This window comes from Heloderma suspectum, chromosome 4, assembly GCF_057233095.1.
Source record: "Heloderma suspectum isolate Gila_16-S chromosome 4, 16-S_ref, whole genome shotgun sequence".
NCBI classification, from domain to species: domain Eukaryota; kingdom Metazoa; phylum Chordata; class Lepidosauria; order Squamata; family Helodermatidae; genus Heloderma; species Heloderma suspectum.
This window is the reverse complement of record NC_139461.1, coordinates 261,085,743-261,109,320: the sequence shown is the minus strand read 5'-3', so window position 1 is coordinate 261,109,320 and position 23,578 is coordinate 261,085,743. Positions and strand designations below refer to the sequence as shown.

The 23,578-nt window shown below is 43.4% G+C and overlaps 1 protein-coding gene across 11 annotated transcripts in view; it reads left to right on the top strand.

Annotated features, from left to right (window-relative positions):
* The window catches only part of PHTF1 (putative homeodomain transcription factor 1), a 75,797-nt gene that overhangs the window by 11,958 nt on the left and 40,261 nt on the right, over positions 1 to 23,578 (top strand). For 10 of the 11 annotated variants that reach the window (XR_014790670.1, XM_084853483.1, XM_084853482.1 and 7 more), the window contains 5 exons: positions 949 to 1,092; positions 4,096 to 4,237; positions 5,125 to 5,310; positions 16,582 to 16,659; positions 18,425 to 18,643. Coding sequence is in view for 10 of the 11 variants with exons in the window: in XM_084853483.1 (XP_084709609.1) it covers positions 949 to 1,092; positions 4,096 to 4,237; positions 5,125 to 5,310; positions 16,582 to 16,659; positions 18,425 to 18,643 (769 nt within the window). In the remaining variant the exon portion in view is untranslated. Of the gene's footprint in view, positions 1 to 948; positions 1,098 to 4,095; positions 4,238 to 5,124; positions 5,311 to 16,581; positions 16,660 to 18,424; positions 18,644 to 23,578 lie in introns of all 11 variants that reach the window. The other variant, XM_084853488.1, reaches the window with a different exon arrangement.

Below are 23,578 nucleotides of genomic sequence, written 5' to 3'. Positions count from 1 at the left end.
AGCTTTTTTTTTTTTTAAATGCCTTTTAACTTTCTCATAATATATTTATTTGGAATTGTGTCTGTGTTTTCTCTTTCATTGGTAATATCTCTTGGTCTGAGACTTCTGCCAGAGGTCATAGGTTTGGACTTCTTGTTTATATTTGTCGTCATTTGATTGCAATTCTGGGTTTTGGCAGAACATGGTAGCATCAACTCTAGGAGGGATACATCTGTTTTTTCTCCAGTGAAACAATATACTTGTATTTCTCTCCCTTTTAGTATCAGAAGCACTGCTGTGAGAATTCCCTTTTAACACGCTCCCTCGCCCCACCATCAATCCCCAATTTGGTAGGACCAGGAGTGGTGGAGGGAAAGGGGTTAAGAGTGAGATCTATCTCACTCTTAACATATATAGACATATATAGACCAAAAAAACATTCTTCATTCAGTTACAGTGACATTTTTAACAGAGGTCATTACTCCTTTGCTAGAATTTTTCTAGAACACAAGTGGGGAAAATGAGATATGGTTTTCTTATGGTCCAACAGAAATAAAAGTTTCAGCAGTACAGAGCTAGTGTGGGGTCACGTGGTATTACCCATATGGATCTGCTGGTATAAGGCTACTTTTAATAATTATATATAGAAATACCAGTCATTATAGTCACAATAGATAATCTTACTCATTCTCTTCACTTCTTTTATCTTCTCTCCTTCTCCACATATGTGTATGTGTGTACATGGGTGGGCATACACATGCACACCAGATTCCCTAGGTATGGTACTTTTTCATCTTCATTCTATGATGATCTAAAGGTACTGCAACATACATCTCTTGTTCATACTGAGCATTTGGTGATGTGCACCATCCTCCTGTGAAGTGTGTGTCAAGGATCCTAAAAGGAGAGGTGGGGGATATATTTATTAAATTCTGATTCGTGGCTAAAATTTGTTTTTTTCTAATGTAGAAAAATACGCAAGTTTGCAGGAGGTGATGGAAGCTCTACCTACTCTTCCTTTGACAAAATCAGCAGAGCAGAGGAGCTGCCAGAGTTTTCATCCAGGATCAGTAGCTTCTTTGGCTCAGTACTGCGCAGAAGGAGCAGGGAGGGGTACGGTTGGTATTGTTGGCTCATTCAGGAATTAAAATTGAAATGATAATTATGGGTTATACTCAGCTCCTAGAGCGAGAGTAATGACTAGTGGTTTATTCTCAGCTTTTCTTTTTTTTTACTTGGGCAGGGTACCAGACAAGGTTGCCCACTTTCCCCATTGATATTCAATTTATGTTTGGAATCCCTGGTGTGTGCCATTAGGGAAAATAATAGTATTCATGGGAATTATTTATGTTATACGTGGGATACCTATACTTATACCTGGCAAATATTTCCAAAAACGTAATGCTTTGTTTTGTAAATTCTTCTGGAGTTCCTCTCCACCAAGAATAGCTTTAAAAAGGATGCAACTTCCAATTAATGAAGGCGGGTTCAGTTTTCCAGATCTAGCTATGTACCATCGGGCCTATTTGCTGACCTCTACTAAATTTTGGTCTTTTCCACTCAGATTAGATTTTCCACCTTGGTCAGTGTTGGAATCTTCTTGTCTGGAGCCTCTCTTTAAATTGATGGCATTAGGTTCTTGGCATATCAAGGTAGACAGAGCTCCTCCCACAATTTTGGCAGTTAGAGAAGTTTGACATATAATGTCATGTCAGTTACGGTTTGATCCATTTTCCCATGCTAAACTGTCTTTATGGGGAAATCCAGATTTAAGAATTGGTAAGAAAATGTTTTTATGGCGGACTTGGACAGATAAAAGGATCTTTACCTTGGATCAATTAGTGGGGGTTGATGATGAGTTTTTGCCATTTTCAACTTTGCGAGATAAATTTGGTTTGCGTGCTACAGCGGAATGGCAGTGTTTGCAACTGAAACATTTGTTAGTGTCTAGATTCGGTCCTGCTGCTTTTACTGCTTCAGAGTCTCTTTCATTATTGGAAATACTGATCAGATACATCGACTTAGAGTCATGTTTACGAACATTTATTATCAATGAATAAATATGATACAAGTGGTTTACAGCAGGAATGGAACGGATTTGGAACGTCCTATTTTGTTTAATCAATGGACTGCCGTCTTGGTGTCCGTTTCAGACATTTCAGTGGATCTTCGGTTACGCCTTGTTCAGCAAAAACTTTTGTTTCGGGTCTAATGGATGCCACAACATCTTTTTAATAAAGGCTTGTCAAATTCAGCTAATTGTTGGAGGTGTAATGCAGTCATTATGTTTTGGAAATGCCCAAGGGCTGCCTGCTTTTGGGAGGAAGTTATTATACAGATAAATTTTGTGTTGGAAAGCTCTTTAATATTTACGGATGTAAATGTTCTTTTAAATTACTTACCTGCTTCTTGGACTGTAACACATGGTTAGCGTAAATGGATTTTTTGCACCCTTTTGGTTGTTAAAAGATTGATATTGTGATACTGGAAGGATAAAAGCCCACCGCCTATAACGCAATGGACTGAATACTTAACAACACTAGCAACATTTGAAAGAGTGGTATATAGGTGTAACTTGCAGATGGACTTATGTCTGGATATTTGGTCTGCTTTTGCTGAAGTGTATGTGTAACCTATTTCCCCCCCTTTTTTTTCTTCCCAACTATTGTAGTATTTGAAACTGAAGATTTTAGAATATGTTGTTGTATTTTTTACATTTTGTTCTTTTTGTTTTGTTTTGTTATGTTATGTTATGTTTTTGTTTTGTTTTGTTAAAACTCCCATTAAAAGAGGGTTAACGACAAGATATCATATTGCACAAGGCTAAATCAGAGCATTCATTCTGCTTGGGTTATTTGCAGTTGTGGAGAGGGCTTGTCAGTAGATTGTCCTTTAAGTCTCTGTTCTAGAGTTGCTGGACTCTCATAACTTTTCAATCTCATCTCATGTCCACTTTTATTATGTCGTTCCTCCAAGTAGCTCAGGGCAGTAGCTCAAACAGCTCCCTCCTGTTCTTACAACAGCCCTGTGAGGTAAGTTAGTCTGTGGCCCAAGGCTTTATGACAGAGTGGGGATTTAAACCTGCATCTCCCCATTCATATCCCAAGTTTAGTTACTAAACTCACACAGATTTGTCTATGAAGTGGCCAGAGTAGTCTTTGCCCTGTTTTTCTACGTACTGTTAGGGATAAACAATTACAGCTCCAGTGCTATACACACTTGCCAGGGTAAGTCTCCTTGAGTTCAGTGAGACTTACTTTTGAGTAGACACATATAGGATTGCAATGGATTACAGGGAGGAATGGGAGATGATGTTATTCCTTAGTTTTCCCACAACAGGGTTTTTATTTTTTATTTATTTATTTACAATATTTATATGCCACTCCACATGAAAAGATTTCGGAGTGGTGAACAGCAAAGATAAAAGAATAAAACATCATGTTCAAACAATTAAAACAGTTTTTAGTCAGGCAGAGAATTTGTTCTGTTCTGATTGTTCATCTTTTGAGAATTTGCATTTTAGAAGGTTTAAAAATAGTAACATATTTTTTTCTCTTGTATATAAATATGTCTGGCCTTCTTTCCCTGCCCTCTCTCAGGATTTGAAACTTGTTCCCTTAAAAAAAGAAAAAGCAACTAGGTGTATATTCATTCTTTCAGGGTGCAATCCTATGGCCGCTGGTCAGTGGCTAGACAGCTATAGGATAGGTTGGTTCCCGGAGAACTGACCTCCACCCCCTCGCGTGCCACCTTGTAGGCAGCGTGGATCGGCCCCATGCTCAGAAGGGCAGCGCAGAGCAGGGGTGTTCCCGGGGTGGGCTGGGGCAGGGAGGTCAGAAGTGCTGGTACAACACATCCTATGTGTTACCTGGCTGCCCCTTCCTGCGCTCCGAAATCAGCTGTCTAGCTGTGGGAGCAAGGAGGAGATCCTCTCACCACTCCTCCTGTCCTGCACTGGATAGGCAGTGGCCCCCAGGCTCGGAGGTGACAGTCAATCCGCATAGGATTGCTCCCTCCCAAGTTTGATATGAAGAAGCCATATGGAATTCAGCCGTTCGTTGACTTTAAAAGTGTGTAGGAAGAAGGCATGCTATCTGTTGGTTTTTCCTTTCTTAGGATGAAAAGTGGGAAACGGGTAGCTGATAAAGGGACTGAAACCGAACACAGCAGTGGGACAAAGCGCAGAATTTCCAGATCTGAGCATAGTTTGCAGAGGTCCAAGGAGCCTGGAATGCCATTAAATGTAGAAAAAAGCCCGGTAAGATATAGGCTGGATGCTTTTCTTTACCGGATGTAAATGTCAAATCTGATATGTATGAGCAATGATACTTATCTCTCTCGCTCACTCACTCTCCCCCAAAAAAAGAATTCTGGGAAGTGTGGAATATAGCCTTCTAAAATGAATTTTGGCATTGCAGGCATAGATCATTTAAAATTATCAATGGTTTATTTAATCATAGAAATCAAATACTCTGGAAAGCAGTTTCCACTTGCCTGGCTGTTTTTCTTCTGTGTGAAGTCTAAAATTCACCAGTTCTCTCAAGGGGAGAGCTTGCAGCTCCAACATTTAGGAAGTTACTTTGGATGCAGGAAGGGTTGACCTCAGAATTATTTATTTTAGTATTGTTATATATTTTTTTCCTCAAAGGAGCTCAGGTTGGTACATGTGGATCCCCCTTCCCATTTTATCCTCACAACAGTGTGCAAGTTAAGTTAGGCTGAAAGATAGTGGCTGGTCCATGGTCACTCTGTGAGCATCATGAGTGAGCAGGGATTTGAACCTAGGTCTCCCAGATCCTAGTCTAATTCTTTAATTACTACACCACACTGGCTGTGTGCAGGTCCCCATGAGAGTAACCCGGACATCTGTCTCATAGCCCCAAGCAAAGTGCATTGCTTTGGAGAGGTTTCTAATCATGCTGCAGATTATGTTATTGTTGCTGAAAAGTTGTGAAGATGTGTAGTATTTGTATTCTCGTTGCAGGTGTGAGAGAGTCTGTTTTGTCATAGTAATTTGCTTGTACTGATATCAAGCCATTTTTTTGTTTACTGATTGGTTACTATAGCACGAGCAGACTGCATGAATACAGACAGTTGTATCTGGTTGATGTTGACGAGCTTTAATTCTGATTGCTGTTCTTTCAGGTTAGTACCAGACGCTCTGGCGTTTCTGATGAGCTGTCAAGTGAGGAGGACAATGATACTATGAGTCAGAGGATTTTGCTGCGTAGAAGTGTGGAAGGTGCCCCTGCCGTCAATAACAGTGACAATCAGATCAGGAAGTCTTCTGTTGGTTCTACATCTGTTTCTCCAAACCAGTCAGTATCACAGGTAAGTGTATGGGTTATTGTTAGAGCAGTTAGTAGAGCAGTTACTCTACTAAAAAAGCAGTTACTTCACTCACTCAGGCACATCTTTGGTGTCATTTTTAATCAGGATCAGAAAGAGAATAGGCTATTGAGTTTTATCATTGACCCTAAACTTCTGGATTAAATGCTGGTACTTCCTTAATGTATTTTAACCCCAAAGTACTTAGGGATACTTAGAAAAAAAAGTGAATAGTGGTAATTTGGAACTGGCATACATTTTAAGCAACTTTTTCTTGAATTATTTAATGTATTAATAACTTTTCTTTTCAAGGTAAATACAGCACAGATATAAAACAGAGATCAGAGAACTGACACCAAGATACCAAGGACAACAACTTCCTGTTTTAGTGCACAGAGCCTTTCCTAACTCACTATCCCTACACCTTTAGACTATAATTAATATTCACTAGCTTATAATAAAGTCAGGCAAATGTAGAGCAGATGTGTTTATTTCAAAATAAAGCCAAAACAATATAAAACAGATTTATTTAAAGAACATAAAATATAAGTATTTCAGACATAAAAGAAGATAAAAAAAATACAAATGTACTTCTAGATAACACTGTCTTATCTGATGCTAAAGTTAGGAGCCAGTTATCCATGATGAGGGACAACATTTGTAGCTATCTAAAGTCTATTTTTAAAGCAAAATTTGATGCTAGTGGCCAAACAACTGTTCTGACAAGACATTTGCAAAAAAGGATCCTTCTTACCATATGGCTTCCAGTCAGTTCCATAGGAAGCAGAAAAGCAAGTGATGGGGGGGGGGGTATCCTAAGAGGGCCAGAGCTAACTCCCTTCATAGGTTTAAATGAGAACACCCAGTAGTTTGGATGACTTCATATACGGTGTTATTTTTTAAAAAACAAACAAACATCTATTTGAGTCCGATGCACAGGCATAAAGCCCCATTTGGGGTCTCAATTCAGTTAGCAATTCAGAAGGGTACAATAAAAAGGCAAGAACAGTACAGATGTCAATACTTTCTTTGTCCCAGTTTGTTTGATAGAACCTTAATGATAGGCAAGGCAAATGGGCCACTAATTGGGGTAAGAAGATAGACATAACAGAGATGTTGTGGGCCCATTTTGTGGAAGATCGTTAATATAAGATTAGGAATAGGCTTTGAGACTTTAAGGACCCTTAATGTAAGATTGAAAATAAAGATAGGGAGTCAGGGTCAAACAAAACTGGAGAATATCCAAGCTAACACAGTGGAGTGAAGAGACAAAGTCTCAGGATATTGAAAACAAATACATAGTTTTACTCCTTGAAGTAGCCCAACACGTTTCAGCTTTGTATGATATATATCGTCCTCCTTCAGGGCCTAAACCAGAAGCAAGAAAAGGACAAGTATACAGTTTAGAAAAAAAAATCAAGTTAAAAAGCATTCTATTAATCACACTCCAATATTGCCTGTGTATACTTATTCAATATTTCTAAAAATGCCTGCAGAGATCTCCGAAAAGGTTTGTCTCCAAGAAGAATCCTGTGACTGGTGACATGTTATACAGTAGTTTTTATACAAATATGCTTAAACATTTCAGCTGTATCCCTGTTATCTCTGATTTGTCTCAAGGGCTTCTAGTTTTGGACATGCACCGTGTTCTTAGGGAGTGTCTCAGAAGTCCTAAACTTTACAAAAGAGGCAGAAACCCTAGTTCTTTTTTAAGACCCTGAGGGGGTCAGAATTTTCAACCTTAAAATCCATTCAAGTTCTTTTCGTAATAGAATCCTGTTGTCATGGTAGAAATTCTTTGCAAAGCTCCAAACTTAATATTGTAGCAGCCATATCGGGGGTCAGACTAAGTAGCCTCATGCAGTCTCATGCTTCATGTTCTTGCTGAGCTCTTTCTCCCTTGAATATATTGTTGTAAGCTGACGAGACACAGGAATTCCTTATCTTGTCAAAGGTCATACAATTGTATATCTTGTTCTCTGCTGTTCTCTTCTGTTCTCTCCTTATCATGGCTACCTTATAACCCAGTTCTTGTATTATAAACAATAGTGCTAGGAGAAGAAATGTTGAGGACTGCAACCCCACGCGGGAGGGGGAGGAGGAGCCGTTTCATATGTGTCACAATGTCTATAAAACCAATGTGCTAATGTATTTCGGGGCTTCTGGCTCTTTGGAAATGATTCCAGCCTTAAGCCCGCGCATTAAATAAAGAATCTCTTTTTCCTTCACTCCGTGGTCTCTCTGACTCTGGGTTCTGCAACATAAATGGTGCCGTGACTCGGATGTGGCAGGCTCTGAGCCAGACAGGTGGCCGTTGCCTGCTCTTGATCGCCGCACCAGGAGGACGAGCTCGGTGCATGCCTCCCTTTCTTGGCGCCACCGACCTTTTTGTCGAGTGAATGGGAGAAAGCCTGCACTGGGATCGCCCAAACGGCAGCGAGCGGCAAGAGAACCTTGGGAAGCGGAGGAAGGAACTTGAGCCCTGCCTGTATCGCAGCTGCAATTGAGTTGAAACCCACATTGGAAGCCTTCAGGAGAAAGGCAAGTATATGGGAAAAAGAGGGCCCCGCCTTTAGGGAGAAAGGCCACTGGGCAGAAAAAAAGAGGGCCCCGCCTTATGAAGAAGGTCAGTGTTGGTGGTATACGTATACAAAAGAACCTACTCCTTGCGGGTAGAAGGGGGGCCTGATCACACCCCTGAGTGGGCGCCAGTACCCAGCACGCCAGTACTCAGTAGGAAGCTGAGGAAGCTGGGGAAGCCGTTTTCCGCTCTGGTAAAAAGTGGGAAAAGTGGGTGGCAGGGACATATGGATGCAGTGGAGAGAATGATTGTATGAGTGGCTACTGCGGTTTCTGAAGCATACCGTTGACCGTCCAGGTGCCCAGGCCAGTAGCAAAGTGCGTGGTGTGAAAAATCCTCTTGTGTCGGCCAGTGAGACCCCTTACTCACTGACCAATTCCCATTCCCTAATTGTGTCTGTCTTCAATTTAGGAGGGAGGCTATGGGTGGTGGGGGAAGCAAACCTTGCACCCCCTTGAGATGTATGTCAAACAAAGAAGGAAAAAGGTTTTTTTTAAAAAAAAGATTCAGAATAGAGAGAGAAAACAGCAAAAAGCTCAAGGTCGAGCTGAGAGGAAAAGATCTGAGGCTGTTTATTAGAAAAATGTTGCAGGACAGTCTGGCTTTTAACAAAGCGTGGGAGCGTGAGAGTGTAAGGCCGAAGAAGTAGCTGTTAGCCTAGCGCGCCGAGAGAGGGGGGGCAGGAAAATTGCCCACAACGTTCTGAGTTGTGCAACATCATCACCTCGCCTAATTGAGATGAAATCCCTAAGAAATGGAAACTGAAAATGAAGACCCAGAAGATGAAGGCAAAATAAAAAATAAAGGTGAAGAATCAGCCCCCAGAGCACAGGCTAGACCCCTCTTCGAGTGAAAAGTGTGCCATAAGACTGTCCCAAAGCAGAATGAAGCGGAAAGACCACATTGAAGATCTCTGTCAAGGCAACCGTGTTTAGCTTTGAACTGTGTTAAAATTGCATAGAGCCTGTAGCTACTGACCATCGGCTATATGATTTCTGAAGAGCGTAACCATTAAGCTTTTGCCGTGGGATTCCCTGCAATGAAGAAATCTCACTGATTTAAGTGTCCAGTGTTACACTGCCTAAGTGTGTGTGCTGAAAAGACCGAGAAACCAGACAGCATGTTCCTGGCCAAGCCAAAATCACGCTACTACCATGCTCCTGAAAGCTGCAATAAACTGTGTAAGCTGGGAGACCCAACCTGATTGAGAAGAAAAGAAGATATTGGAGCAACTGTCTTAAAAAACAATGAAATCTGTGTAGCTGGCTGGCTGACGCTGTCAGTGATGTTACAACTTTAAATTAAGACTGTTTTCCTGTTTGAGACCCCAGCGAAGAAAGCTGAACCGAGTTATTTGTTGCCCGTGCCAAAGCAAGAATTTGGCTGCCCTGTACCTCATCGTGTCCTGTTTTAAGCTTGGGATTTACAAATACAAACAAACTGAGAAGCTTGCCTTTAAAGTCCTGCAAATCACCCCACCGCCTCCCCGAAGATTAATGGCTGCTTGAAAAATGCAAGTATAAGGCGATGCCCATCACCCCCCAGCGTCCTGAGTTTCGGCACTCAGTGTTTCAGTGCTTTCGTGTACCAGGTTAAAAGAAAAAAAAGAGTAAGTTTTTGAAATGTCTGTGAGAACCTGACAGAAGTAAAATAAAATTTACAGAAGAGTTGCCCAGGTTAAAGCGTCACGGCTAGAGAGCTGAGCTGTGCCGCTCTGTTTAGACAGAGGCCTTGCTAAAAAGTTAAAGGCCCTTGTCTGTCAGAAGGGGTGTAGGGCCACACTTCCCCTTTTTAAACTGATGCAAAAGTGGAGAGCCTTTGCTGGAAACATCTCATCTTCATTGCCCAGAGCCTTCTCTGTTTGCCTCCATCATCATCTGGGCTTTTTAGAGACACTCTGCACATGGACTAAAATTTTAAATTGTCAAAGACTTGCCATGGACAGTGCTGTGAAGCTTTTGATAAACTTGAACTCTCATCGCTGTGGACTGTGTGTCTATGTTTGTAGTCAGCTCAGTGTACAGGAGGCTGAGTTTGATCTATGACTTTTAGATTTCCTTCTGCCAGAACTCATGCAGCATAGAGTTGCCGATGCAAAAATGGTGACCTAGAACTCTGCGTGTGTGGGTATGCCCGTCCCTTGATTTTAATGAGCCCTGAGCTTTCAGCCAGAAGAGCAGTATAATTGCTGGATCTGCTCCATCATGCCTTACCATGCAAAAAGTGCTTTCCATTCATTGTGTTAAATTGCAGAAAAAGTTTGTTGTGTATATTTTATGATTTCTTAAATATCATAAAATATATGTGATATTTGCAAATTAGTGTTAGTTGCAACTCCAAATAATACTAAGTGTGGTTCCCAATGGATGACAAGAAGAAAGAAAAGGCAAGAGGCAAAGAAAAAAAAACATTTGTAGAAAAGAAGCGTGGCCATAGTTGCCCCCAGGGTAAATTAAAAGCAGCTGATTGTGCCTGGAGCTTATTACCTGGGGTAAAGTAGCCACAATAATGTAATAGTTCTTTAAGATAAAGAAAATGTAACTAGAAGGAGAAGACGAACCTATCCCAAATGTGTGTCATTGGGACTAGTGTAAGGCAGAAAGGTTTAAGTAAGTGAGTTTAACTTGAAAAAGATAAATAAAGAGACAAGGCTGGTGCATGGATCAGAAAGTTTTATATAAAAAGTTTGAAACATGATCTGCAATACAGGCAGATCAGCAAAAAAAAAAAAGAAAGCAAAAGAAAGAGAAAAAATTTGTCTTCCCATACTAATGAATAAAAGTGTTATCAAGCACTTTGAGAAGCGAAGTTGTTTACAGGAAACTGTGCCTGAGAACCAAACACTTCTAGCCTATGCTGAAAATGCTTGCTAGTGTTGTGCTGCCTCATGGGTAACATGTATGGTATAAAAACCCATTTAGCCCAATAGCTCGTAGTTCAAAGAAGCTGTCTGATCCAACCATTAAGTACGCCTGTGTGCTAGAGCGCCTCACCCAGTATCAAACCCTGCTGTTAGAAGCCATGAAAGCAGGTATGAAAAAGTCAATTAATATGACCAAAGTGTTTAAAGTGCTGCAAGGTGCCACCGAGGCCCCAGAGCGTACTTGGAGCGTCTTTCAAATGCCTATCGCCAGTATACCTCCCTCAACCCAGAGGCCCAAGAAGACATGGATGAAAGAAGAAAAGAAGAAGACCCGGCAGAGGCAGAAGATTCTTAAAAAAGAACCAGTGTGCCCAGTGTGGACAAGATGGACATTAGTGGCATGAATGCCCAAATAAAATAAATCAAATACACAAAGGAAAAAAACAAAGGGGCCAGAATGGGCGAAGAGGGAGACAGCTTGAGAAGGGCCGTGACATTGACTGTGAGGGGCCGTGACATTGACTTCATAATTGACACTGGAGCAGCATCAAAAGCAAGCAAACGTTAGCCTTAAACAAGAAGTTCAAACACTGAGCAAAGTTCTTCAAGCCCAGCGTTGCTTTGTCTTAAAAAATAAGCCATTCCCATCACAGAAGCTCATCCTTTCCAACCAAGAGTTAAAGTATAAGTTAAAGAGGGAAAAATAACCCTTTGACTCCCAGATGGAGAGGACTGAAAACTGTCATACTTTCCACCCCCGCAGCTATGAAAGCAGCTAGAATTAAACCCTGGATACATTGGACACGAGTCAAGAGAGCGAGAGGGGGAAAGTAGACTATAAACAGAAATCCTGAAAATCCTTTAAAAATCATTCTGAAAAAGCAGTAAGAAGACTCAGGCTAGACCTTATTGTGGACAACCGGGAAACTGTCCCCCTGCGTACGGTCAGACCTGCAACTGGAGAATTGAAGAAGGGGACTAGACCCTACTGCAGCTTGCCAGGTGAATAGCTGCCCAGCGTACGGTCAGATCCCAAAGAAGATCAAACATGCGTATTGTAGTATTGTAGTGTTAGTAGTGTTGTATTGTGTTTCCTTAATAAGGTGCAAAAGGGGGGGTCTGCCCCTAGAAAGAGAAGTTTGTCCCAGCGATTTGCTGATAATTACTGGCTTCACCTGGCTAACATCACGAGAATAAAACATTTTTGTTTGCCAAGAGATATACCTGCAAACAGGCTTATTAGCTCTTGCCTAATACCTGTCTGTAGACATCCTGGGAAAATTCAAAAAGATACCATGTTAAGAGTTTATGGTGTAAGTTTAACTTATTCCCAAAATGCTAATTGGGGCGTGGTTGCAAAGATCCTACCCCCTACAGAGTTCACTCTACGCACCCCCATCGTTGCTGAAACAAATGCTACGTGTGCACGAATGCTTAATTGTCAAAAAATTTCCAGAAAATACAAAGCTATCCCTGGCCCCCTTCCACTGTAATAAAATTCAAAACATATCTTTTAATGATGCCCACATACTTTTGCCTCATAGATGGTTTTAGACATGTAGTTCCCGCACTTGGTCATTCATTCCTGCCAACTTGTCTAATAACCACCCATGTGGCCTCAGCCGCCAATTGAACTGGTGCCAATTCTTCCCCTGTAGCCCGAGAAAATCCGTCGACGGCAGCCTCGAGCACTCCAACTAACTAAAAATTGTAATAGTCATGTGCAGTTATATTTTGACTCAGAAAAATTGGCCTTAGCAATGTCACTGGTTAAGGTTCCAAGTTTAGCCTTGGCTGATGGTCTGGAAATCAACCGGTTAGCTTGCAGCTTAGCCAAAAGCATAAATGCCACCTCACAAGCATTGTCATTGTTAAATAAAGAGTTGCGTGATCTAAGAGGTGCAGTTCTAGAAAACAGAGCTGGTATAGATTACCTCTTCCTTCTTCATCATTTAAGTTGTGAGACACACCAAAAGCTCTGTTGTTTTAACTTAACTGATAATGGCAATGCTGTAGATAAACAAATCAACAAGCTGCACAATAGTAGCTTACAAAACAATAAGACAAAACAATTAGCTAAATTAGTTAACCCCTTGGCTTCCAGATCTTAGCTAGCTTAAAAGCATTGTTCATCCTAATTCTACCAGTGTTGTTCATAAAAGTTCTGTTATGTCTCTGCGTTCCTTGTCTTATGCGCTGTTTAACCAATCTGTTTTATATCTCAGCTAGTAAAACTGCTGCCCTCTACGCTCTAATAGCCCAACAAGAGGCTAAGTAATATGTATGTCACAAAAAGCTTTGTATAGTTATCAGAAATGCTATAATTGTAATGAAATTATGCATTTAAGGGGGGAATGTAGCAGCCATATCGGGGGTCAGACTAAGTAGCCTCATGCAGTCTCATGCTTCATGTTCTTGCTGAGCTCTTTCTCCCTTGAATATATTGTTGTAAGCTGACGAGACACAGGAATTCCTTATCTTGCATACAATTGTATATCTTGTTCTCTGCTGTTCTCTTCTGTTCTCTCCTTATCATGGCTACCCTATAACCCAGTTCTTGTATTATAAACAATAGTGCTAGGAGAAGAAATGTTGAGGACTGCAACCCCACGCGGGAGGGGGAGGAGGAGCCGTTTCATATGTGTCACAATGTCTATAAAACCAATGTGCTAATGTATTTCGGGGCTTCTGGCTCTTTGGAAATGATTCCAGCCTTAAGCCCGCGCATTAAATAAAGAATCTCTTTTTCCTTCACTCCGTGGTCTCTCTGACTCTGGGTTCTGCAACAATATCTTCTGCGGAATGATTTTGTCCTACAGAATGTCCTACCAAGGGGGTGCCCCATTTCTTATTTCTAATATTGCACAGATGCTCTCCTATCTGTAATTTAAGAGCCTGGACATTTTTCTCACATAGAGTTTGTTACAGGAGCATTGGATGGCATAAATCAGACAGCTTGTGATGCAAGTTGTGAATTGTCTCAGGGCATATCTTTTTTGGTTTTGCCAGATCTTAAATTCCATCATCTTGCGAGTGCATTTACAGTACAGGCAATGGCTACAGGGATGATGTCCTGTGGGAGTCATCACACCTGGTAGGACATTGTAGCATGTCTGCTTACCCTCCCTAAACTTACTTATTAGTACGTCCTTAATGTTCCTTGTTCTTTTGAAGGACCTGTATTCATTAGTTCTTGTATTATCCTGGCTTATTATACCTTCCTCCAGAAAAAAAAATCTCCCTAGTGATATCATTAGTCAAGTTTTTAGGACTTGGCATATATGCAGATCTATCTGTTAGTTGGCAAAGGACCTTATTTGAAAGGCTGGTGTTACAGGAACTAGAAAATATAGAAGCATCAGCTCCATGCCCATCACACAATATGAGTAGGAAAGAACAACAGATTCTTAGAGAATTATCTGTGGACTCATCAACTGTTATCAAAGAAACAGATAATGGGGAAGCCATAGCTATTCAGAACAGCCATGAATATAAAAATGAGGTCCTTCACCAACTAACAGATAGATCTGTGTATATGCCATGCCCTAATAACCCAAGTAATGATATCACTAGGGAGATACAATTTGTTCTGGAAGAAGGTATAGTAAGACTGGGTTATGTAACAACTAATGAATACAGGTTTTTATGAACACTAATCCCAGAATACCAGTATTTTATATTCTATCCAAAATTCACAGTGGGTATTTCCACCACCAGGTTGCCCTATAATTCTGTCCTGGAGCCACTATCTTTATTTGCTTATTATTTTCTCAAACCCTTCATTCCTAGGATTCCATCATACACACGTTTGACTCTATGGACTTTATAGAAAAGCTAAAGCCTATTATAATCACTGGAAGGTTTTTTTTGGTCACTATGGATATAAGATCTCTATATACCAGTATACCTCAGGACCACGTTTTAGAAGTGATGCACCAAATGCTTTGTAAAAGAACAGAAAAACATCTTCCTACTTTTTATTTGGTTTCATTGGCAGAGATAGCTTTAAGCAAAAACTACTTTATATTTGATAACTGCTTCTATTGGCAAACAAAAGGTGTGGCCATGTGATATCCCACGGCACCAGAGGCAGCCAATTTGTATATGGAAATCTTTAAGAGGGATATTGTTTCTTCTGAAAATTCTTTTGTAGAAAATCTGGTTTGTTGGTTTATTGACAATATATTTTTTTTGGTATGGAGACGGAGTGAAGGTGACTTGCAGAACTTCTTTCTTCAGATGGGTGAACTCTATAGATGGTAACATAAAATTTGACACACATTTCAATTCAGATCCATCTTTTGGATCCAACTATTAAAACAAAATCTGGAAACTATCTACATACATCCACCTATAGAAAACTGTCTGACAAAAATACTAAAATATGACAGCTTGTACTTGGATGCTCTGATAAAATCTCCCATGTGGTCAGATTTTCAGATTAAGATGTAACTATACCAAGGCAGAGGACTTTGTACAAGAGTCTTGCGTACTGAGCAAATAATTAATAATGGAGAATATCCAAGGACAGTGGTAGTCAACAGTTTTAATAAAGCAAGGCAAACAAGGTGCTTCTTTGTTTTTTCAGATCAGTGCATCTTCTAGCCAGTTAAATTATAGTTTAACATTTAATCAGTGACAAACAGTTTGCAGGGAAGCATTAGGAAGACACATTATAAAGAACATCAGTGGCTGCCAAGAAATAAATGATTTCCTTCCAAAGAGCAAGGAACATCAAGGGCATGCGAAGTGGGTTTAGGGAGTGTAAGCAGACATGCTACAATGTCCTACCAGGTGCAATGACTTCCACAGGACATCATCCCTGTGGTCATTGTGTGTATTGTAAATGCAAGATGATGGAATTTGAAGATCTGGGCAAACCTAAAAAAGATACACCCGGAGACAATACACAACTTGCACCACAAGCTGTCTGATTTATGCTATCCAATGCTCCTGTAAAAAACTCTATGTGGGAAAATGTCCAGGCTCTTAAATTACAGATAGGAGAGCATCTGTGTAATATTAGAAATAAGAAATAGGGCATCCCCTTGCTAGGATATTTTGTAGGACAAAATAATTCTGCAAAAGATACTAAGTTTGGGGCTTTGCAAAGACTTTCTAAAAATGACAATAGGATTCTATTAGAAAAAGAACTTGAATGGATTTTAAGGTTGAAAACCCTGACCCCTTGGGGTCTTAATAAAGAACTAGTTTCTGCCCCTTTTGTAAAGTTTAGGACTTCGAGACACTCCCTAAGAATATGGTGCATTTCCAAAACTGGACTAATGAGACCTTGAGGTGGATCAGGGATAACATGGATACAGCTGAAATGTTTAAGTATATATTATAAAAACTACTGCACATGACACCAGTTGCAGGATTCTTGGAGACAAACCTTTTCAGAGATCTCTGAAGGCGTTCTTAGAAATATTTAATAAGTAGATACAGGCATTATTGGAATGTGATTATTAGAATGATTTTTAACTTGAATGTGTTTTTTTTTCTAAACTGTACACTTATGCATTCTGGTCCTTTTCTGCTTTTGGTTTAGGCCCTGAAGAAGGCTCATATATATCATAAAGGGCTGAAATTTGTTGTGCTACTTCAAAGGAAAAACTATATTTTTCAATATCTTGAGACCTTGTCTCTTCATTCCATTGTGAAAACAAAGGTAGAAAAAAGGTGTAGTAGAAAGACGGTGATGATTTCAGTGTGTGTGTGTGTGTGTGTGTGTGTGTGTGTAAATCTTTGCACAAGTTAAATAGGAAAATAAAAAGAGAATATCCCATACTTCAGAGTTCTCCACTTACTATTTTTGTATCCTGAGCAGGTCAAGGAAGTGGTGAAATCTATGCAAGATTCTGACAGCGTAGTGGAATCCGAACTCGACACTACAGTTCTTCATGAGGTATTCAGAATTGCAGATTATTACCATATGTCACATGAGCATGAATGCAGCTGGTCATCCTGTGGCCCATTTGAAACTTGGGACTCTCATCGGTATTATGTGAGAAAGTAGCTACTTCACTGACATTTGTCTTAAATAACATGACCCTTCCAACTTGTAACCTTAATTGGACAGATGGCAATGGAAGAGGAAATTTATGGAATCTGTTTCCAGTTGAAACTTTATTTTTTCTCATTAGCTGGTTTCGCATGACACGACAACCCACCATGGGCAGCCAGCCGTGGTGGGTTGTGTCATCCTAACCTAGCACATTCTCCACAGGGTGGCTTAATTTTTGTGAACCACCCACCCTAAGAGCCTATGGCTTGTTGTAGCATTGTTAATATCCATGGGTGGTTGTTGTGTTGTCTAAACCCAGGAGGGCGATTAGATCAGGGGTTGCTGGGATCGCCTACTGAGCAGCTTGGCGAAAGCGGCAAAATATCTATGCTGCTCTTCGCAACCTCGCCAGTGCCTCCTCATGCTTCCCTTGCTAGCGACTGCTCCGCTTCAGTAGATGCAGCAAATGTCCTGACAGTTTAAAAAAAAGCCCCAAGACGGCGGCTGCATGGGACAGAGTGAATGGGGCTCCATGGGAGGAGGAGTGTAAGTACTGCTGGTGAAGGCACCCCATTTTCTCTGTCCCATTCAGCCACATTCTAAGGTGTGCGTGTGTGTTTTTTAACTGTCTGGAATATTTGTGCAAATTTAAAGGCTGGAAGTAAATGGAGGGGAAATTTGCTCAAATTTAAGGGCTGGGAAATACATGGGGGGAAATGTGTGCACCTGCAGTAACTGCAAAAGGAGCAGCGAAAAGTGGGGGAATTAATATCTCTCCTTTATGGAGTAGCTGGAGGCCCAGGGAAGTATTGATAAGATGGAGGGCACTGAGACGTGTCAGTTCAACACTTAAAAGCAAGAGGATCACATTGCCAAGGGGGACATATTGTATCCTCCCACCACTTTTTGTGCAATTACTCTGTTCGCCTTTCCCCCTTATTTTCCATGCTTCTGGGGCCCTCCTTTCTTTTACTATTATTTCTCCCCCAGTCCTTCACAACTGTGCAAATCAACCTTGTCTTGTCAATTTCCTTGTATGTTACCTACTGCACTTCCAAACTCTCATTTATGGCTGCAGTATACAAGGACATTAACCAGGCAAGGCTACACATACAGGCAAAAGTACGCTCTTGCGCACTTGCGAAAGACTGACAATTCTTTTTTTTAAATTATGAACACACTTGTGTACTCCCAAAGCACTGAAGAAAAAGATGGCCAATGACAAGGGGTAGCAATTGGAGCAGGGAGGAGTTTGTGGTGAGGAGACAAGACAGATTTTGCCTTAAAAGCCCCTGGGATACATGCTGGAGCCAGCTGAAGGACTGAGGGGGAAGGAGGCGGAGAACAAGCCATGGCAAGCCCACTCATCTGTTGGGTGCACCGTGGGTTATTCTGCAAAAAACCAGCACACTGGTTTATTCACAGGGTGGTTTAGTGTGATGTGTGAACCGCCCATTATTTGCCCCTTGCAAGAAAGTAAGTGGGAGTTGACCAGTACATTTCTGTTTCTAAGAATATGATTGGGCTTCAGTTGCTTGCACTGTTGCAGCTTAAATGTATTAAAGAATTGTACAGTCAGAGAATTTAATTGAATCAACAGGAATTTAGTTACTGGTCTCAGTTGAGTCAGGATTGCAATAATAGTTTGCTCAACCTTTCCTTACAGGAGACTAAATCCCATTATAGTAGTGGATCTCGAAGTGGCAGTGTATCTCACAGAGACTCAGAAAGCACCCGTCATGACTCAGAGACAGAGGATATGCTGTGGGATGACTTGCTTCATGGGCCTGAGTGCCGCTCCTCTTACACCAGTGACAGTGAGGAAGCCAAAGGAAAAGATGCAAAAGGAAGCAAACGAGATTTGAAGGAGGATGTCTTCCAGCAGGTCTGTATCATGCAAAGCTCACCCTCCCACACACACACACTTGTGTTACCTTTGGCGGTGAATTAATCAAATGAAAAGCAGAAGACAAAGTGCCAAAATCCCCTGTGGCCGTTTCTCCAGCAAGAAAGCATGAAACCAGTTTGTCAGGGATTTCGGTACAATTATGTCACTTCACTGTGCCATTTGTCTGAGTGTATACGTTGGGATTGTTATTCAGCTCAGAAGCATTCCCACCCAGCAGGAAGCACAGAGTTAGCTTAGACACAGTCTGCTAGGTGGTCTCAGGAATACTGGGTTTGTGTTAAGCAAAAGTATTCTTAACACAGTCAGTGTTCTTGGATTAATGCAAGTGTCTTTCAACTGTCACAATAGGAACAATGGCTCAGGGGCATTGGAAAGAGAGCTCTTTGTAGTATTTATTTATTTATTTATTTATTTATTTATTTCATTTCTATACCGCCCAATAGCCAAAGCTCTCTGGGCGGTTCACAAAAACTAAAACCAAACAACACACAATAAAACAATTTAAAATATATAGAACATTAAAACCACAATATAACAATACAACCACAATAAAACCTAGCAGCAGTACAGGAGTTTAAAATACAGATTTAAAACCGCAAAGATAAAAATTTAGAAAGCTAAAATGCCTGGGAAAATAAAAAGGTCTTCACCTGGCGCCGAAAGGAGTACAATGTAGGCGCCAGGCGAACCTCACTAGGGAGCTCATTCCAGAGGCGGGGTGCCACAGCAGAAAAAGCCCTCCTCCTAGTAGCCACTTGCCTCACTTCCTTTGGCAGGGGCTCACGGAGAAGGGCTGCTGATGATGATGTTAAGGTCCGGGCAGGCACATATGGGAGGAGGCAATCCTTCAGGTAACCTGGCCCCAAACCGTTAAGGGCTTTGAATGTTAACACCAGCACTTTGAATCGGGCCCGGAAATGGACTGGCAGCCAGTGCAGCTGGAAAAGTACTGGCGTAATATGAGCTCGCAGGCCAGTCCCTGTTAACAATCTTGCTGCCCTATTTTGGACCAGCTGAAGTTTCCGGACGGTTTTCAAAGGCAGCCCCACGTATAACGCATTGCAGTAATCCAGACGAGAAGTTATCAGAGCATGGATAACTGTAGCTAGGCTATCTCTGTCCAGATAAGGGCGTAGTTGGTATACCAGCCTAAGCTGATAAAAAGTGCTCCGTGCCACTGAGTTCACCTGTGCCTCAAGTGACAGTTCTGGATCCAAGAGCACCCCCAAACTACGAACCTGATCCTTTAGGGGGAGTGCAACCCCCTCCAGAACAGGTTGAATATCACCTAGCCGGGCAGACGAACCACCCACTAACAGTACCTCCGTCTTGTCTGGATTGAGTTTCAGTTTATTAGCCCTCATCCAGTCCATTACGGTGCCCAGGCACTGGTCCAGAACAGCCACTGCCTCACCTGGTTTTGATGAGAAAGAGAGGTAGAGCTGGGTGTCATCCGCATATTGATGGCACCTCAGCCCACACCTCCGGATAACCTCCCCCAGCGGTTTCATGTAGATGTTAAACAGCATGGGGGATAAAATAGAGCCCTGTGGAAATTGCCATGGCACAGAGCAATAATCCCCCAGCACCACCTTCTGGAATCGGCCATCCAAGTAGGAGCGGAACCACTGTAGTGCAGTGCCTCCAACTCCCAACCCAGACAACCTATCCAGAAGGATACCATGGTCGATGGTATCGAAAGCCGCTGAGAGGTCCAGGAGAATCAACAGGGTCGCACTCCCCCTGTCCCTCTCCCGGCAGAGGTCATCCCACAGGGCGACCAAGGCAGTTTCCGTTCCAAAACCAGGCCTGAAGCCCGATTGAAATGGATCTAGATAATCCGTTTCATTCAAGAGTGCCTGGAGCTGTCCTACAACCACCCGCTCAAGCACCTTGCCCAGGAAGGGGATGTTGGCCACTGGCCTATAATTGTTAACATCCTCTGGGTCCAGGTTAGGCTTTTTCAGGAGTGGTCTAATTACTGCCTCTTTTAAAGCAGCAGGCACCACTCCCTCTCTCAAGGAGGAATTTACAACCTCCTGGACCCAGCCGGACAACCCCTCCTTGTTTGATTTAATAAGCCATGAAGGGCAAGGGTCAAGCACACAAGTGGTTGATCGGACTTGGCCAAGCACCTTGTCCGCATCCTCAGGCCTCAGTAACTGAAACTCATCCAATAAAACTGGACCAGACGGTGCTCTGAATGCCTCTACCAATGGAACTGCATTAATCGTGGTGTCCAATTCATGATGAATCTGAGCGACTTTATCCTCAAAGTGCCGCGCAAACTCGTCACAGCGTGCTACCGAGGGTTCCACCATCTCTCTCCCTGGCCCAGAATGTAACAGGCCGTGAACCACTCGGAAAAGCTCCACTGGACGACACTGAGAAGATGCAATGCTGGTGGAAAAGAACTGCCTCTTTGCCACCCTCACCGCCACAGAGTAGGCTCGATAGTGGGCTCTTACCTGTGTTCGGTCAGACTCAGCCCAAGTTTTCCTCCACCTGCGTTCTAGCTGTCTCCCCTCTTGCTTCATTGCCCTCAGCTCAGGTGTATACCAAGGAGCTGGCTGGGCTCTGCTCAGAGGGAGAGGGCGCTTGGGTGCGATCGTGTCAACCGCCCGAGTCATCTCTGCATTCCACAGAGCGACCTGGGCTTCGACAGGAGCACCAGCCATACCAGCAGGAAAATCCCCCAGAGCCCTCTGGAATCCATCGGAATCCATTAATCTCCGGGGGCGGACCATTTTAATAGGTCCCCCACCCTTGCAGAGGGGAAAGGCCGCCAGAAGTCTAAACCTCAGCAGGAAGTGATCTGACCATGACAAAGGGACAGATGTTAATTCCTCCACTTTCAGATCACCATCCTCCTGCCCAGTCGAGAAAACCAGATCAAGCGTGTGTCCTTTTATATGCGTTGGGCCGATGCCATGTTGGGACAGCCCCATGGTTGTCATGGCGGCCATGAAGTCCTGAGCCGCCCCGGATACAGCGGCCTCGGCATGGAAGTTGAGATCCCCCAGGACCATCATCCTGGGGGTCCTCAACACCAAGTCCGAGACCACCTCCGTCAGCTCAGGCAGGGAGTCCGATGGGCAGCGGGGTGGGCGGTACACCAACAGAATCCCTAATCTGTCCCGGGTACCCAACACAAGGTACAGACACTCAAGATCTGCACTCGAGTGAGCAGGAAGCCTGGAGAGGGAGATTGAATTCCTATAGACCACGGCAACCCCCCCTCCCCGACCCTCAAGTCGGTGTTGGTGCTGCACCGAGTACCCAGGAGGGCACAGCTGGGAGAGAGTGACCCCTCCCAGTTCCCCCACCCAGGTCTCAGTAATACATGCCAGGTCAGCCCCCTCATCCACAATCAAATCATGGATGAGGGAGGTCTTATTTTGGGCCGACCTGGCATTCAGCAGCAGCACCACCAGACCCGAGGGCAGACTGGTAAGGCTGCCAGGAACCATCAGGTTGGGGGAAGAACCAGAAGAGGGGACAGCTGTAAGGTGTCTAGCCCCTCTTCTCCTCAGCTGGCCTGTTAATCCCCCAGCGCCACACCTCCCCCTGCCCGTGACCACAGTTATGGTGGCACCTCCCCCACCCCCTGAGTTGCCCAATAGTCCTCCCAGGCACATATTAAAATATTAAGATATAAAATATACAACAGTTTAAAAGAATATAAAAGAGATAAAAGAGAACAGCAGCTAAGAAGGAGCAGATAGTCCACGTTTGCCCCTTCCCCTGGTCTTTAAAGCTGCTGCCCTCTGCTGCTGCTGCTATTTGCTGCTGGTGTTGTGGCTGCTGGTGTCTCTGGAGAGGCAGGTGGGTAGATCTTCAGGTCCTACGCGACTCCAAGTGCGACGCTAAGTGCTCCTTCCCGAGCAGCCTCTGGCAGCCCCGCCTTAAGTACCTGTGGGCGGGGGCAGAAGCAGGCTCAGGCTCAGGATCCACCCGGTGCAGCTGCTGGCTGATCCTCCTTCCCCAGGCTCCTTCCCGAGCAGCCTCTGGCAGCCCCGTCTTAAGTACCTGTGGGCGGGGGCAGGGGCAGGGGCAGGCTCAGGATCCACCCGGTGCAGCTGCTGGTTGGTCCTCCTTCCCCAGGCTCCTTCCCGAGCAGCCTCTGGCAGCCCCGCCTTAAGTACCTGTGGGCGGGGGCAGAAGCAGGCTCAGGATCCACCCGGTGCAGCTGCTGGCTGGTCCTCCTTCCCCAGGCTCCTTTCCAAGCAGCCTCTGGCAGCCCCGCCTTAAGTACCTGTGGGCGGGGGCAGAAGCAGGCTCAGGATCCACCCGGTGCAGCTGCTGGCTGGTCCTCCTTCCCCAGGCTCCTTCCCGAGCAGCCTCTGGCAGCCCCGCCTTAAGTACCTGTGGCGGGGGCAGAAGCAGGCTCAGGCTCAGGATCCACCCGGTGCAGCTGCTGGCTGGTCCTCCTTCCCCAGGCTCCTTCCCGAGCAGCCTCTGGCAGCCCTGCCTTAAGTACCTGTGGGCAGGGGCAGGGGCAGGCTCAGGCTCAGGATCCACCCGGTGCAGCTGCTGGCTGGTCGTCCTTCCCCAGGCTCCTTCCCCATCTACATCAAACTTCCTATTAAGAGATTTTATTAGAGCGGAAGTTGTAGTGCTTCTCACCAATTACAGTAGAGACAATATCTAATATATGTACCTGAGACACTAGCACAGTTGGTACATTTGGAATAAATGTACAATCTAGGAAAGTATCACAAGTATACAATATTGTGTGTGCTTCAAGTGCTCAGAAAATGTGATACTCTTATGACAAAAATGCTAGCTTGGTGGAAGGTGTGCTGCTGATTGTGAACAGCAGATGGTTAAACAAATGTGCATTTATTGCGCAAAAAGGTTATGTGGAAAGGCCCTTGGATACACCAATAATGAGGTCTTGTAAGCACTTCA